Source organism: Sesamum indicum, linkage group LG9 (assembly GCF_000512975.1).
Source record: "Sesamum indicum cultivar Zhongzhi No. 13 linkage group LG9, S_indicum_v1.0, whole genome shotgun sequence".
Lineage (NCBI taxonomy): Eukaryota > Viridiplantae > Streptophyta > Magnoliopsida > Lamiales > Pedaliaceae > Sesamum > Sesamum indicum.
This window is the reverse complement of record NC_026153.1, coordinates 5,018,718-5,033,693: the sequence shown is the minus strand read 5'-3', so window position 1 is coordinate 5,033,693 and position 14,976 is coordinate 5,018,718. Positions and strand designations below refer to the sequence as shown.

Genomic DNA, 14,976 nt, shown 5'->3' with positions numbered 1-14,976 from the left:
GACATTTTTTGTGATGATTTTTATTTTTATATAAACATATTATACAGTAAGAATGCTCGAGTTTGATTTTGAATGGTTCCTTCCTCCTAATATTCGTGTTTAAGTTGCAGTGGTTATCCTTTTTCCTTTCCTCCGCCCATTTGCTATATACATACTATAGTGGTGTATCTTCTTCTTCCTTTTTGAGATGAAATTAAACACATTTAATCAAAATTCTCCCAATTGTTCATTGCTTATTTCTCTTCAACTTCACAGAATTTGAATAGTTGGGAAGGAGGTTCTTGAACACGAGAACGCAGCACTTGAAATGGACATGCATGACTGCATACAAGTTTCCTTCCAGGCATTGATCAGGCCACTTTCTTAATGCTAATAAAAAATTAAGACTTAACAATGCATGGAATATCAAAAATTGCATTCGGGGAGGGAATGCTGTGGCTGATCATAAACATTCAAGTATTGCTGTAAGCCTGCCTAAAGCTCGACAACTTATTGTACGATAATCCCCGGTCCTCAACTGTTCTCCCGTGATCTAGAAGTTTTCCTTGTGAAATTGGAACCGTGTAGACGTATTTATGCTGAACTCCTGGCAGAGCTTCTTCAGTGGTTTTGTTAGTGTTTGACTTCCACAATAGAACACACCTGAAATGCAGCATAAGTTCAACTATTACCAGGTTAATTGTAGGTGGGATATATGCTTGTGCTTGTGACAGTAGATGAGAAATACCGGAGTTAATTGCATTTCACGACCCTATAAAAACACTAACACATAAACAACTCTCTTTTTAACCAAGAAAAAGAGCTCAGTGCCTCCTGCTTTAGGAGTCGCATTCCCTGTTTTCTTGAAAATTTATTCAAGGAGTTATTTGCCTATTAATGCTTTTATAGTGCTGTTGCATTTAACCCTCTTAAAGAGAAAGAGTCCAGCTCTTCCTTGACCAACAATTACACTTTATTTTTACAACAGGTTTATGTATGGATATTACCTATCCGACAACATGGATGTGCAGCGGCTAAATGAGTGAACACCTGCCTCCAGTTGGGCCGTGCAAAATGAGTCCGTATCTGTGTCAGTGTTTTGAGTTTAAATAAGAAAGTAAGAATTTACATTGATTTGTATGTGATCTGTGGGGATAGAAGTGGATGCGTACCCTGCTTTCTGACACGACGTCTACTCCATTCTTAGCGTGTTGCAGCGACTGCACCATTGCTATCAGTGCTGATCGAGCATCTCCTTCCTCATACACGCTTGTCAAGTAGTTGTGCATTTCTATCACATTCTGCAAAAATTCAGCAACTTCCATGAGAAAATGTGCTGTCCAAAGAAACACAGGAAAACATGGCAACTTTAATGTTACAATCCTACATAATGATCGTATTCTGCAATGTCGTCCATGACACCTTTAAACCATTCAAAAGATCCTTGTTCCCTTGTCACCCAATAGAAATATGCTCTTTCGGGACCATTCTTGTTGCCTGATTCAACGTTGTTTAGGACCTGAGGAAGTTTGAATCTGTTTCATACTTTCTTTCTAGTATTCTATAAATATTGTCTATGAAGTAGAAATTGTATTTACTTAGTACTCACATTTCTTGCCTCATTGTTCACTATGTCTTTTATAATGCTAATGAATGGGGTGGCTCCAATACCTAAACCAATCAGCAGGAGTATGTCATATTTCTTGTAATTCTGAGCTGGTGCTCCGTAAGGCCCTTTAATCACAATTCTTGGAAATCTGCCTCGACAATGAAATATACGAGACAATCATACACGTGCTATCTAAAGAAGCGTTGAAACATAACTAGAGATTAAAGTTTCTTACTCTTGTGGAGATTCTGTATACGCCTTAGTCTCCATTCTCACTAGATTTCCCTGTCTTGGCTTTGTAGTTTGAGGTTCACAGGCCTGCATAATAATATTTTCCATAGAACCATTACAGCCATGTGGGAAGAATACAAGGAAAGATTCATCATATGTGCAGATAAAAGCAAAAATATATGACCTTTGCAAAACGGTTTTTCAGTTCTGATGTCCAGTCTCCCAATGTGCGGATGTGGACGCTCAGATAGTCATCATCTGGTGCAGAAGTGATGGAAAACGGATGCCTGTAAAGTAAAATTAACGGAGTTTCTGAGCGTTGGCATAGTAGTTGGGCATTGAGAGTTTCAGAAGATCTTTAGATTACCACTCAAAATTCGATATATCTGGACACTTGACAAAAAGGTACATTCCACTCTTGTATTTGAATCCAGTAGGTTTACTCATGTAGAGGGCTAAAACATTTCCAGTATATATGACAGCCTGCAAATCGAAGAGAAGGAATTGTAGTTCTTGCTCTACACTTGTAAAAGACCAAAAAAAAGTTGTTTGAAATGCTGGTTACCTTAATGATGTCGACTTTGTGGTTGTGGTCATAAAGGGTGATGATTCTCTCACAACCATACACCAGCATTGGCACAGAAACATACATCCATGTCTACAGAAGAAAATAGTTTCAACCATTAGTTTCAGTAGCGCGCCGGCCACATGTACTACTCCATTTTTTACCACTGAATAACTCTATAATAATTCCATGTGGTGAATGAGAATTTAGGAAATGAACTAGTTGTAGGAGTGTATACAATGATTTGATGTTGCAACTTGGCCTAGTTTTCATGGATCCAAGTTTAGTATAAGGGAAATTCTGTAATTTTATATATCTAGAAGCTCCCTATTTAATTATAAATGATGAGTGACCTTTGATGCTACCGTATTCTTGTATTTTTATGTGTTTCAAAATCTGTCTAGCAACTTTCTAGAACTAGTGCGCTCTGGGGGCGTTTCGGGCCTCTTTAAAGTTGGGAAAGAAAGGGAAAAGTGCAGCAGAAGAGCCAAAAAAAATAGAACTCGGATTGAAGAGAAACTTGGCGTACCGTCTTTTTATACCATTCTCGGGTGAGGAACAAGAAGTAACCATGGATGATCAAGAGGATATAAACAATGGCCAGCAAATGATGTGCATACCAAAAGGAATTGAACCCTGCCAAGTGGTGAAAAGGCCCTGGCAGTTTAACTACGTTCCTCCTGAACGAATGCGTTGCCAGTGTGAATGAGAAAATCATCAGAATCATCATTAGAATTCCGGTAATTCCAGGAATAGTCCCCACCACACCCAAATACGTTGGCTGGTGGTAATCAAAGGCAGGTCCAAAGATAGCATCAAACTGGTTCTTGGGACAAGTTGTTAGCTTCACAATGTTGCAGCTACAGTGCATCAGTATATGAAGAGCGGCTCCCAATAGAATCGCTAGTGCGATCAGCTTGTGGAAGTTAATGTTGTCATCAAATGGGATTACTCTACCAAGAAAGGTTTCTCTGAGATGAGTAAGAGTTCTTCTGCAGACAGGAAGGAGAATGAGAGCCATATTGAACTTAACAGTCTCAGCACCAGCCTTGGCTAAGCATACACAATATCCCATGACTTGGAACGCAGCCCTGTGTTTGTACTGATTGAGCTTCCAAATGAAGAGGGACAAGTTTATGGTCAGCCATAATACGAGGACCCATATTCTCTTCCAGTTATCGTAGAATTTCTCACTGTTTCTAGACAGGAATTTGGTGATGGGCGTACGGTATTCTTTAGGGATCATAGTTCTTGCAAGCGTGTCCGTTTTCTTGGTACGTTTTTTGACGTCGTCTGAGCCAACCATCCCTCTTAACAGTTCTTCAAGTTGCCACATCTGTTTCAACCAGATGATTACAAATATGAAGGGCTTTAAGAGGACAATTTTTCTCAATCAGATGAAAGTGTTCACCTCTATATATCCTTTATCGTCTGGGTCAAGCTCTTCCATGATTAAAGAAGCATAAGCTGCAGCATGTTGCTTAAATTTCGACAGCTTATTTGCTGAAGCACTCATTACTAGAACCTTAACAATAAGAAAGTCGAGAAATTTTTGTTACTGAGGAAAAAAGAGAAACAATCAAAGCTGTGATAACTTGAACCTCACCTCTGTAACCTCCTCCTCTGATAGCTTTCCATCACCATTCTTGTCACACCTGCATAGTCATCGAACAATGTCATGTTCCAAAAACGTCGTTAAATCTAGCTTTGTCAACCTACCATTTTCTCTTCTGTGGCATGTGAAAAACTGCAAGTTTTCTTACATGTCAAAGAATATATGAAGCCTAGTATCCAGGTCCTGGTTTGTCATGTCTTCCCAGAAATCTCTGAGTTCTTCTACACCTATCCCATTCTCTGTGCTGATGTTCCTGCGCCTCGCCAGGGCCTCAAACAACTCTCCCGCAAATTCCTTGCTGTCTCCCATCCCTTCCAGAAAAAACACATTGTCAAAACAATCACTTGTACATCGATAACAGAGACTTACTGAACTATTGACACCTTTTACCAAAGCAAAATTTCAAGAGAAAAAATACGTATATATACCAATGCAGACTCCAAATTTGTCCTTAAACAGCCTCCCATCAACCACATTCTGGTTGAAACGCTTCTCAATTGCTCTCCATGCGTCCTCTTCCTTCCCAGTCTTGGTCCTATCCAGGAAACGAAGGCCCATTAGCCCTCTACTTGCACCAGACGATATTCTTCCCATCTTAGGGGTGGAAACCTGAACCGGGATCCTCTTCTTTACGCTGCTCGATTTCCTCTTTAGATAGCTCGCAGACCCTGATTGTCCATCTCCCATTGGCACATCAACCATGCTGTCAATCTCTATTTTCTCCAGAACCCATTGTCCAGAATCTCCTCCCGGCACTTCTGGGATTTCCTTTGATGCCATGAAGATTTCTTGTTTCCAAGTTCGAACAATTCCAGGCTAGAGCTAAATATCATATATGTGAATGGATTATGTGAATTTTTGATGGAACGATGCTCCCGGGGAGGGGAAAGGAAAGAAGATGTCTGAGAGGTGAAGGAAGGAAAAGAGACAAGAGTTAGTTAAGTCAGTTGTTCCATAATTCTTGTTTCAGACAATGTATCAACAAAGTCCATGTTTAAAGAGTTTCTCTTCCGGGGCGTTGCTTTCTGTCTCGTTCAAATGGAAATATATATCAATATTCTTTCATCTTATTATAGTTTTTCATCTTTGGAAACTGATGTGTTTCTAAGGTTAGATCCAGAGCACAAGAGCTAGCGCAGAGTTTACGCGTAACAGATACTATTCAATCCTTTTTCTTTCTTATTTCAACCCTTTTTTTGGTAAACATAAGTTGGGGAAGGGAAAATTGCATTTTATTTCCCATAAATTAGTCCGATTGTATTTTTAATCCCATTATTTTTAACTCATCATATTACATTCCATAACTCCAAAAAATTTTATAATTTTATTCTCAAGTCTAAATTCCATTAACAAAAACAACACGTTCAGTACACAAGCTCCAGCCGCCCCTCAAAAATCAACAGAGCTAGTCCCATGTACGTACATGATAAAATTTAATGAAATTGAGGTTTTGGACTAAAATTGAAATATTTTTAAAATAATGAGATGTGATACGATGAGTTTGAAAATAATAAAACTAAAAATTATAAATAAATTAATTTGTGGGATGTCGGAGAATAACTAATAAGGTTTCCATGTTTTTAGTAGGGAGCACGTAGTTGTAGGTAAGGGTTGACATGTTTATATTTAATTGGAGGAATTTAATGGTCACTAAGCAACGTGAAGAGGAGTAGTATAGACCCTAGGAATATTACTTAGTTTGCATAAAGAACAAAGGTTAGTGTGGTTTAGTGAGCAAAATTCTTCTTCCTTTTTATTTTTTTATTTTTCTGATATGAATCATAAATTTTTAGGGTATGAATTTATTGACTATTCAACTCCTTAATTAAAGATGATATTTATAATTAGATTCATCTATCTAACTAAGAAGAGGGTGGGAGCATCTTTTAATCTTTAATTGAGATCTCTATGGTATAAAAAAGATAGATTAATTTGATTTTTTTTGCACATTATTAATGGTTCAATTTTTTTAAACAAAAAACAAGAAAACCTAACTTTAGTTCCAAACCCGTGCCAAGGCATATTTTTAAAATAAATAAGTATTATAAATATTCTAAAATATAAAAGTAAGTACGTCATTGATGAGTAAATCTCTCTAGACATTATATTAGAGTTTTTATAGTTTTTAGATTCAATTAATAAATTAAATAGTTTTTAGTCTGACATGAAAATTTAGAATTTAATGAGAAAATCAACAAAAGTTTAGCCTTATAATTTATTTTTATGCTAATTCTGCATGTCCACTATTTATAATGCTACAACTTCTTAACTTTTAAAGTAATTTTGATTTAAATGGAAATAGTAGTTAAGTTCAGCAAAAGTGACTTATCTTTATCTTTAAATAAAATTTTAAAAAATCATCAGGTGATTATCCCAATAATAATTAGGTTTTTTTTTGGATAAATACTGACAATTGAAAAAAAAGATCTTGTTGATATATATACATGTTTTGGATAATATATATTTATTCATATATTTAGAAGAATAAATACGAAAATAATACTGATTAGATTCTTTTGATCTATAAGAAAAAAAATTACAATATTTTAGATAAATATATATTTATATGTTTATGTATTTAGAAGGATAGATTGAAAAAATAGTATTGATTAGAATTTTTTGGACAAATACTAATGTTTTTTTTTTCTTTTATCTAGAAGCATATTATAGTCAATTTGGCAAAATAGAGCTCATTGATGTTTTTCTACTTAAATCGGCACATACGTGGATAGCCTCAATTTCTAATTTATGACAATTTGTGGTGTATTACCACATATCTATGAGATTTATTGCTATTTTCTTGGAAATCATAAAATTAGTTGAATTAATCAACTTCAGGGCAAAATTGAATTTCCATTCAACTTTTATACTGAAATCAATAAACTCCATTAATATCAAATGATAAGGATACTAAATGTAATTTATTAAATTTATGGAAGTACGTGTAAATTAGGCTAAACCTCGGGAAAAGACATTGAAATTGTATCCCAAAATGAAATTAAAGCAAACAGGTGAAAACTAAATTTGTACTCCAAACACTTCTTACCGATTACAAAATACTGAATGAGTAGGTCGAATGCCATCCTAGAACAAGCACCAAAATCCAAAGTAACAATCATGTACTAGAGAATTTCATACAACTGAAATTCTATAGTCTACTGTTTCCTATAGAAGTGCTTCATCTCCCGAAAAAATTAATTAAGCTCATTGATAGATGCAGTAATAGACAAATATAAGTCGTTCGTATACCCAAGCCATACTTTTATGTACAAACTGCAATAGTAATCTTACTGCTACATGTATGCATACTAGTTAAGCAATTCACTCACTCCATTTAGTTGATGGCGGTGAGGGGAAGACGGGAGTCCCTCAAAGAGACGACTGCTTCTAAAATATGCTTTACGTCTCCATTTGCCTGCTTCGACGACCTTGCATCCCAAAATGACTTTAGCAGTTCTTCAAAGGATGGGGTTTTGAGTTCCTCGATGGAAGCAATGCTAGGTGGATTAATTGGTCGTCTTCTTGGCGTTGAGCATGATGGTTCATCGACCTGTCAATGAATATATGTCGAAGAGAAATAAGAAACTTAATCCAGCTGAAGGATCGTTTATGGATTCAAGCTCTATTTGCTCAAATTGTCTTACCATGTACTCTTCTTGGAGGCACTTTCCAGCATTTTCTGTGATTTCAACAATCTTGTGGTAATGTCCACTATTCAATTCCCTCAAATCTCCGCAACAAGGAACGATCATGGAATCAAGATTACTGCATGCCTCATGGTCAAGTTGTAAGGAACCTGCAGGATTTGTTTTAGTTTTTGTACATGTTTGAACAATGGGATTTTCTATCAATTCTGACCGACTCTAGAAAACATTTAAATTGGTAATCTTACGGTCAATGGACGTGAGGAGATTCTTGCTTCCAGTATCTGCATCTTCCAATGCAGAACTCACAGCAGAAGAGAATCTTTCGCGTAAGACTTCGATAGTGTTCATCCCTCCCCTAGAGTAAAAGAAGAGAATGTTAACATCAAAGAAGCAATCGTACAAGCTGGACTTTAAGTAGATTCCTGCAAGTTATTGTTACTAACCTAACTATTTCATCTACTGAAGCAACATTGCTTCTCTCCAGATGAAGCAAGGAAGCTTGAGCATTTTTCCATTGTTGTGCACCCAATTTTGCTTGTTCCAAACTGCATGTTTTGATATGGCAAGTTGACTATTGGAATATTCCATCATTGTTATATAAAAAGCACATACAGTAGTGGCTAATGATACTAACCATTTAGAAAGAATGTCTTCCATATCTAATTTCCCGTTTTCCACTGCAGCTGTATCTTCGAGATAATGAGATTCAGCATTCTGGGTATAACCTGTCCATTCAGCTTTAACAGAATAAGTAGCATCTTGCATAACTGACATCTCTTGCTGTAATTTGTTGGTTCTAGTGGCTGCACTATCGCGAAGTCCATCAATTGCACATTTAACCTAGTGAAAGAACGCCAAAAAAAAGGAAAAGAAATTAAATAAGTATTGATCACTCTAGCGTGAGTTTTCGTGAAGTAATAACTAACAATTTTGGTTTTTTGAGAACCACCATGTTGGTTCAAGATTACATTCATATTCAGAGACTATTAATTAGAAACTTCGAAAATTGTGGTGAAAAAATCTGAAGTCTCTTTTGATATCAGGATTCCTGAATGGAAGATAATGCTGGTGAGAAAATCTTGAATAGAAGCCTGCAAGGAAAGGAATTTCAGCATCCAATAAAGACAATTTACCCTTAGTGATATGAAATTTTGAACTCTTCTGTGAAACCCAATGCCGACTCAAGATTACATCATTTTCCATCCTTATAGTTCAAATGTCAGTGTTATTCAAGCAACAACTAGATTTTATCATGTAAACTTAACATCATTATCCAGCTATGGCTTCATGGATTGACTGAAAAGACTACAGGTCATAAGAATGATTTGTAAATACAAATAACATAAAACAAAACAAGCTGTTAAAAGAGCCTGAGCAAACAAATGTGTCATGTTGGCTGCTTTTCCTAGACACAAATAGAAGACAATGTATCCAACAACGTCAACTGGCAAACACACAGCACCTCCTAGAGCATCAAAATACTGGTGAACAGTTCGACAGGAATACGAGATTCATTAGTTGAATCTGTCTATGCATATATACCTGAAATCAAGTTTAGTTCCTCTTTAATTATTCTAATGACCATTTCAAAGATCTAGTTGTTTGCATTGAGCATAAATAAACAGAAGAGTGAAATAGTTGTTTTAGAAGTATATACCAGTTTCTTCTTCCTAGCATTTGAACCAGCAAGCAGCTCTGCTACTTTTGCTAGCAGTTGCTTTTCTTCATTGGCAGCACACTCCTACAGTAAGTTCAGACCTTGAGTCAGGAAAAGTTTACATGTAAACTCATTCAAGCTAAATGGTATTCCATATAAAGAACTTAGTTACCTCAAACTTCTTTTCCAGCTCAGATAGTTTCTGATCATTAATTGCCTGTGCCTCCTCCACAATTTCGCCCAATTTTGAAGCATGCCCATCTAAAGTCTTGAAGAAGTTCACTGTAATTTGAGAAATTGATCTTGTCGATTCAACAGCTCTACTATGAGCCTGGATAATATATGTCAAATTGTCAATAATATCCCTTCTGTGTAAAAAGAAACCATAAAAAAGGGAAGTTATGGGCATTAAAACAATTTCAATTTTTCTACTTAATGAATACCAACCTCGCGCTGCTGTTGTGCATATGCAGATAATTTTTCCTCCTGGCTATGCAAACTCTCTTGAAGATCATGAAGTAAAGTTTCAGCCTCAGAAGTAATTCCTCCAAACAGCTGCAAAACAAGAACTAACAATCAGATCATCCAAAAGTGAGGTACTATTAATAATTGTCGAATACAATATCAGTGATAACAGACCTCTTCTAACGCTGAGGAGTGTTTGGAAACTTCACAGTTCAGCCGACCAAAAGTTGAATGAGTGTTAGAATCAAGTTCTCCAGCTAAGTCATCTAAATTCTTGATACCAGAGCCATACATGGTTTTCAATTTTTCCAGATGACCTCGAAGCTCTTCAGTAGCCTACGAGTGGATGAGAAATTCATTCACAAGGCACTTAAAATTACTGCAGGTGTTTAATATGTAGAATAATTTTACCTCTGTCTTTGTGGATACAAATGAATGCATGTCTTCCTCCATCACTTTCAGTTGTTGCTCTTGCTGTTTGGTTGAGGATGCTACAGCTCTATGTAAGATTTCAAGCTGCTGAGTCAATTCGGATTGGAACTTTTGTATAAGAATTCTGTTCCCATCTTCTATTTTGTCCTTGCGTTCTGGATTATTAGCAGTACAAGAGATTAAGAAAGGATCATTTATTGGTACAGAGTAAAGTACCAATGAATTTTCAGAGTAAGGACACTGACCAATCTTGGTGAACAGATTAGTGACATCTGATGCAGCATTCTCCAGTTCTTGTCGTAGCTCAAGCGCCCGCTCAATGAGTGCTTTCTCTGGTTGAAAACAGCCAGCCAAAATTATCTAAAAGCTGTGGATTTGTATTCCTAAACTAACACCAACTGTTTTCTGGTTCAATTTGGCAAGTAGGAGAAAATAATTTTATGTGGTGGATGGTAGATAGATGAATCAAACAGCCGTACTGAATCTACTGACTGTGAGAAACACTGAGTTCACGGGAAGATCAGCAAAGAGAATGGGCACTCTAGTTTCGTCTCTAATGATGAGCATTCGAGCCCACCAAGAATTTCATAACTAGGAAAATATAACATTCCAATCCTAGAAAAAGGAATGAGATCGGGAGAAAATGCAATGTTATTTGGCACTAAGCTGATCACCTATATAAAGTCGAAAAATTACATGGCCTGTCTATTTCACAAATGCAAATTGCCAGCATAAAGTCCAGAACTGGAGTTTCGTCACAGTTACAAAAGCAGAATGGTATTTTCAAATTCTATTGCAAAAGCCAGAAACAAAACAAGCAAATGCGACCAAAATAGGAGAATAATTTATTCAAAATTATCTTTATGGAAGTACGATAAAGATGCCTACCAGACTTAAGAAGATTAGATATCAGGTACTCCTTTTCTTTTATTGTTGCATTTGCCTGCCTATGCCTTTCTTCAAGATCCAACAATGCATGCTCAGTTTCCTGAAGCTTTTTCTGCATTATGATAGAAGCCTAGTTAATCCATGATAGTAAAGTAAGGAACTAGAGCTTTTATTTGACCATTCTACTAATATTACCTCAGTCTTTTCAAGTTTATCACTTAGTTCAACAGTCAACTGCTGCTGGGAATTGTACAATTCCTGGACCTCCGCTAGTCGCTGCTCACAAGATGCAAGTTTATAATGGATCACTATTTTGTTATAGCAACAACCAAAAGATCCAGTGAGAATTTTATTTAAAATACCTTATCCCTGGAATCTAAATCAAGTTCCATACGCTCTATCTTCTCTGACATTGCCTGACAAGTGAGGAAACAAGACATATCTAAGTCAGTTGGAAATGCTCATTAGCTTCTCTAATAATTGCAGCACACCAGTGCAATTCATAGCATGACACCTTTTTCTCTGCCTCATCTTGGAGATAACGGTCTCTTGGTATGTAGATTCCATTCTTCTCTCTTGCAGCATACACCTCTGAACACCATAATTTGTTGTGAGGCAAGAACCAAACATCATAAAATGCAAATGCGAGAAATTCTGATTTCATTTCTCAATGACCATAAATGAATTTCACACACATAAGATAGAGAGGGAGCAGTTAACAACCTTGCTTTAGTCGATCAATTTCAAAATACAAGTCCTTAATTAGTGCAGATTTCATCATCTTCTGATTGACCTGTAACGATATTAACGAGTAAATGATTTATGTACTCGTCGGTAGAGAGCAAAGCAGCAAATGGAAGAACGGGATATGCATATATCAAGAGTAAAAACCTCTGGCTTGTTCTTTATGTTTTTGGCTCGATGAGCATAATCTAAGGTGCTAAGTGTCTCTTCCAAACAATGGATGGAAGGGGATATTGTCGCAATTATGCATGTCTTCGTCTTCCCTCCAAGAGAATCTCTCAACAACCTTGTTAACTTGCTATCCCTGAAATTTAGGTCACGTTTATATAATCTTTCTGAAATATACCTGGCCACAAAAACAAGAAAATTGATAAGATCCATACCTGTAAGGCACATGACCAGAATGCTCAACCAAAGCATTTATCACTCGACCAAGTGTTAGCAAGCTCTTGTTAATCTCACCAGCCTCCCTCGCTCTGCCCTGCAAAAATTAAAAAAAAAAAGCTTTTAAAACACAATGGAGTTTCTATACCACATTATGAAGAGGATTTTTTCAGTTGTATGAAGCCTTCATTGGTCACAAACCGTATGATACCCAAAACAATTACAACGGGGTGCAAATTCTATCACATCTTTCCATGAGAATCTTAACACCCCTAACTCCCGTGGACCAGCCTGTGGTCGAGATGTTAAGAACTGATATATAAGTTCATGATTCCTCACCTCTCTGGCACCAGAGCGTGAAATATTCTCTGAGCCGGCAAGGTCAACCAGATTCAGCTTCCCACATTTGATCATTTCCTCTCCTTCTGGAGTACACTCCTTGATGTGAATAGTGATAGAAAAAATGGAGTGAGAACGGCTGCTCTGCTTGTTGAGAAGAGTCTCTGCTGTTCTCCTTTTAGCAGAACCTTTCTCTAAGATCTTATATATTTCGTTTGCAGTGGTCACAATTTCTTCTTCCAATCCCCTAACAAGAACTCCACCTTTTCCATCCTCCATTAGCGCTATTGGTTTCTTTGACTTGTCATCAGTGAACTTTGAACATTCTTCTGGTGCCAAAAGATCTGTTATTTCCTCATTATATAGCTCTAAGAATGTAACCTTCATGCTATACTCAGCACTCTGAGCCTCCAAGATATCAAAAATTTGTCTAACAGCTCTTGGAATAACACCGGCATCACTTGGAAATTCCCCATTCTAAACAGGTAGAGAAAAATCACTAAAATTAATTGACAAATGTAATAGCACAAAAAGCATATAGATAAGATTTTCCATCAATAGTAGTAGACAGACCTTTTTTCTTGCTCCACCCTCCATTGTGTAAGTCTTTCCTGTTCCCGTTTGCCCATACGCAAATATGGTGCAATTATAGCCTTCTAGAACTTCAAATACTATGGGCCAGACAGCTTGATCATATAAATCCTTTTGTTGAGATGATGGACCAAAGACCTAAACACAACGCCGCACAAGTATGATCTATTGTGAACATAACATATTTAATGTGAGAAAAAGGAAATTCGGAACTTCAATAGAAATAAAAAAAGAACAATTTGTTTCACCAAATTTTACTCCTGCAAAGAAATTTCCAACAGAAGGCAGGATCTTGGAGTTCGATAACCAGTATGAATTTCAGTAGCTATTGAATAAATTTTACATTGTCAAAGATAAAGCAAACCTTGTCAAAGAGGAAAGTCCTATCAATCTGCTTATTAGCAATATTCTGAACAGCACAGACTTCTTTCCTATTCTCATTGCAAGAAATCACCACCGGTGTATGCAATCTCACCTCATCCTCACTCAATGGCCTATTAAGAAAGACAAAAACGTAAACAGAACCCCGGATATCAGCAAAATTGAATCCACCAAAGCAAAAACAAACTAAAAAGCAGAAAACTCGTAGAATTACTCTACCTGCAGCGTACAATAACCTGTACGTTAACACCTTTATCCTTATCGTGCTTTCCGCTGATACTCCCCTCCCCCGATCGTAGATCTTTCCCGGCCTTATCACTGGAACGTGGTGTTTGCAATGGCGATATCGGCACCATTGAACCACCACCACCTCCACCTCTTCTCTGTGAAGCCTCCATCTTTTATACTCTTCTTCACCCACTCCGGATCTCACAACTTTAACTAATTAATTAATTTAGTCAAAACCTTTTCTCCTTGTGTACTGTACTGCAAATCAAATCATCTCAAGTAAATCAACTCAAGCACGTTTAAATTCAAATCTCCATAAATCAGCAGAGGCAGTGTAAAACCACATCCAATGCGCAACCTTTTCCAATATCTGATGAATCCAAGAACTCTAAAAAACAAAGAAAAAGGAAATAATCGAGAGAGAAATCAAAAGGGACGACTGGTCGATGTTCATAAAACGACAAGGCAGCTTAAAGATCCAAATTCATGTCCAAACACGAAAAATAGACCAAAACAAAAAACAAAAAAAAAAAAAAATCGAGAAGAACACCGACAGGCGGTCTGCTTCCGTACATAAAAATGTATTTGTACGTATATAGAGGGAACAATACCTACAGCGGCCGGCAATCTGGAAGTGCAGTCGGAGAATGTGAGTACAAATGGCTATCCTGTAGAGACAATATGATGTGTAGAAGTTGCGTTAAAAAATTAATTAAAAGGAGAGTGGGGAGAGTAGAAAAGAAGCTCAAAAGAAGAATATGGCCGTTACGGAGGTGTGGCGTTTGAAATTTGGAGAGAGGCGATAAGGCTTGACGGCGTTAAAGAGTTTTCCCGTTTGGCTGCATACATGCTGATTTAATGACCGTTATTTTTAACCTTTCACTCTACCAATTAATCTTTTTCAAATTTTTGGGACAAAAAATATAATTTTTTTTGGGACCAGAAATATGATTTGATAACATCTCTCCCAAAAGTTAGTCATCCAAATAGTTCAGGCACCTGTGTTTGAATTTGGGTGTGTGCGCACATTAGGTGCACGACTGTAAAAAAACATTCTCAAAAATTTAAAAATAATATTTTGTATCTATTATCTATATATTATTATACTATATATACTATTATATTATGCCTTAGTCCCATAAAGTAACTAATTTGATTTACTTATATTATTTCATTTGGGTAAAAAGCAATCCAATATTTACTTTGTTCTATAACCTATTT

The 14,976-nt window shown here is 36.6% G+C and overlaps 2 protein-coding genes across 4 annotated transcripts; both read right to left on the bottom strand.

Moving 5' to 3' along the window:
• On the bottom strand, positions 226–5,021 carry LOC105170676 (putative respiratory burst oxidase homolog protein H). Its single transcript, XM_011091545.2, has 14 exons — positions 4,428–5,021; positions 4,148–4,310; positions 3,991–4,039; positions 3,796–3,909; positions 2,914–3,720; positions 2,385–2,477; positions 2,187–2,302; positions 2,004–2,106; positions 1,824–1,906; positions 1,589–1,736; positions 1,367–1,498; positions 1,152–1,280; positions 987–1,065; positions 226–642 (listed from the first exon to the last, which is right to left on the bottom strand). Exons 1-14 carry the CDS (start codon positions 4,777–4,779, stop codon positions 533–535), a joined length of 2,478 nt encoding a protein of 825 aa, XP_011089847.1. The 5' UTR covers positions 4,780–5,021; the 3' UTR covers positions 226–532.
• Positions 7,012–14,549, bottom strand: LOC105170675 (kinesin-like protein KIN-5D). Of its 3 annotated transcripts, none has more exons than XM_011091542.2 (23): positions 14,367–14,549; positions 13,747–14,013; positions 13,511–13,640; positions 13,129–13,284; positions 12,556–13,032; positions 12,216–12,313; positions 11,980–12,136; positions 11,812–11,881; positions 11,603–11,679; positions 11,451–11,504; positions 11,284–11,364; positions 11,089–11,200; positions 10,446–10,532; positions 10,180–10,355; positions 9,943–10,104; positions 9,751–9,858; positions 9,476–9,634; positions 9,304–9,387; positions 8,281–8,486; positions 8,090–8,191; positions 7,892–8,001; positions 7,644–7,795; positions 7,012–7,549 (listed from the first exon to the last, which is right to left on the bottom strand). In XM_011091542.2, exons 2-23 carry the CDS (start codon positions 13,923–13,925, stop codon positions 7,334–7,336), a joined length of 3,153 nt encoding a protein of 1,050 aa, XP_011089844.1. In that variant the 5' UTR covers positions 13,926–14,013; positions 14,367–14,549; the 3' UTR covers positions 7,012–7,333. The 3 variants fall into 3 exon arrangements, with proteins under 3 accessions (XP_011089844.1, XP_020552627.1, XP_020552626.1); XM_020696968.1 differs by having other exon boundaries at positions 13,747–14,008; XM_020696967.1 differs by lacking the exon at positions 14,367–14,549 and having other exon boundaries at positions 13,747–14,201.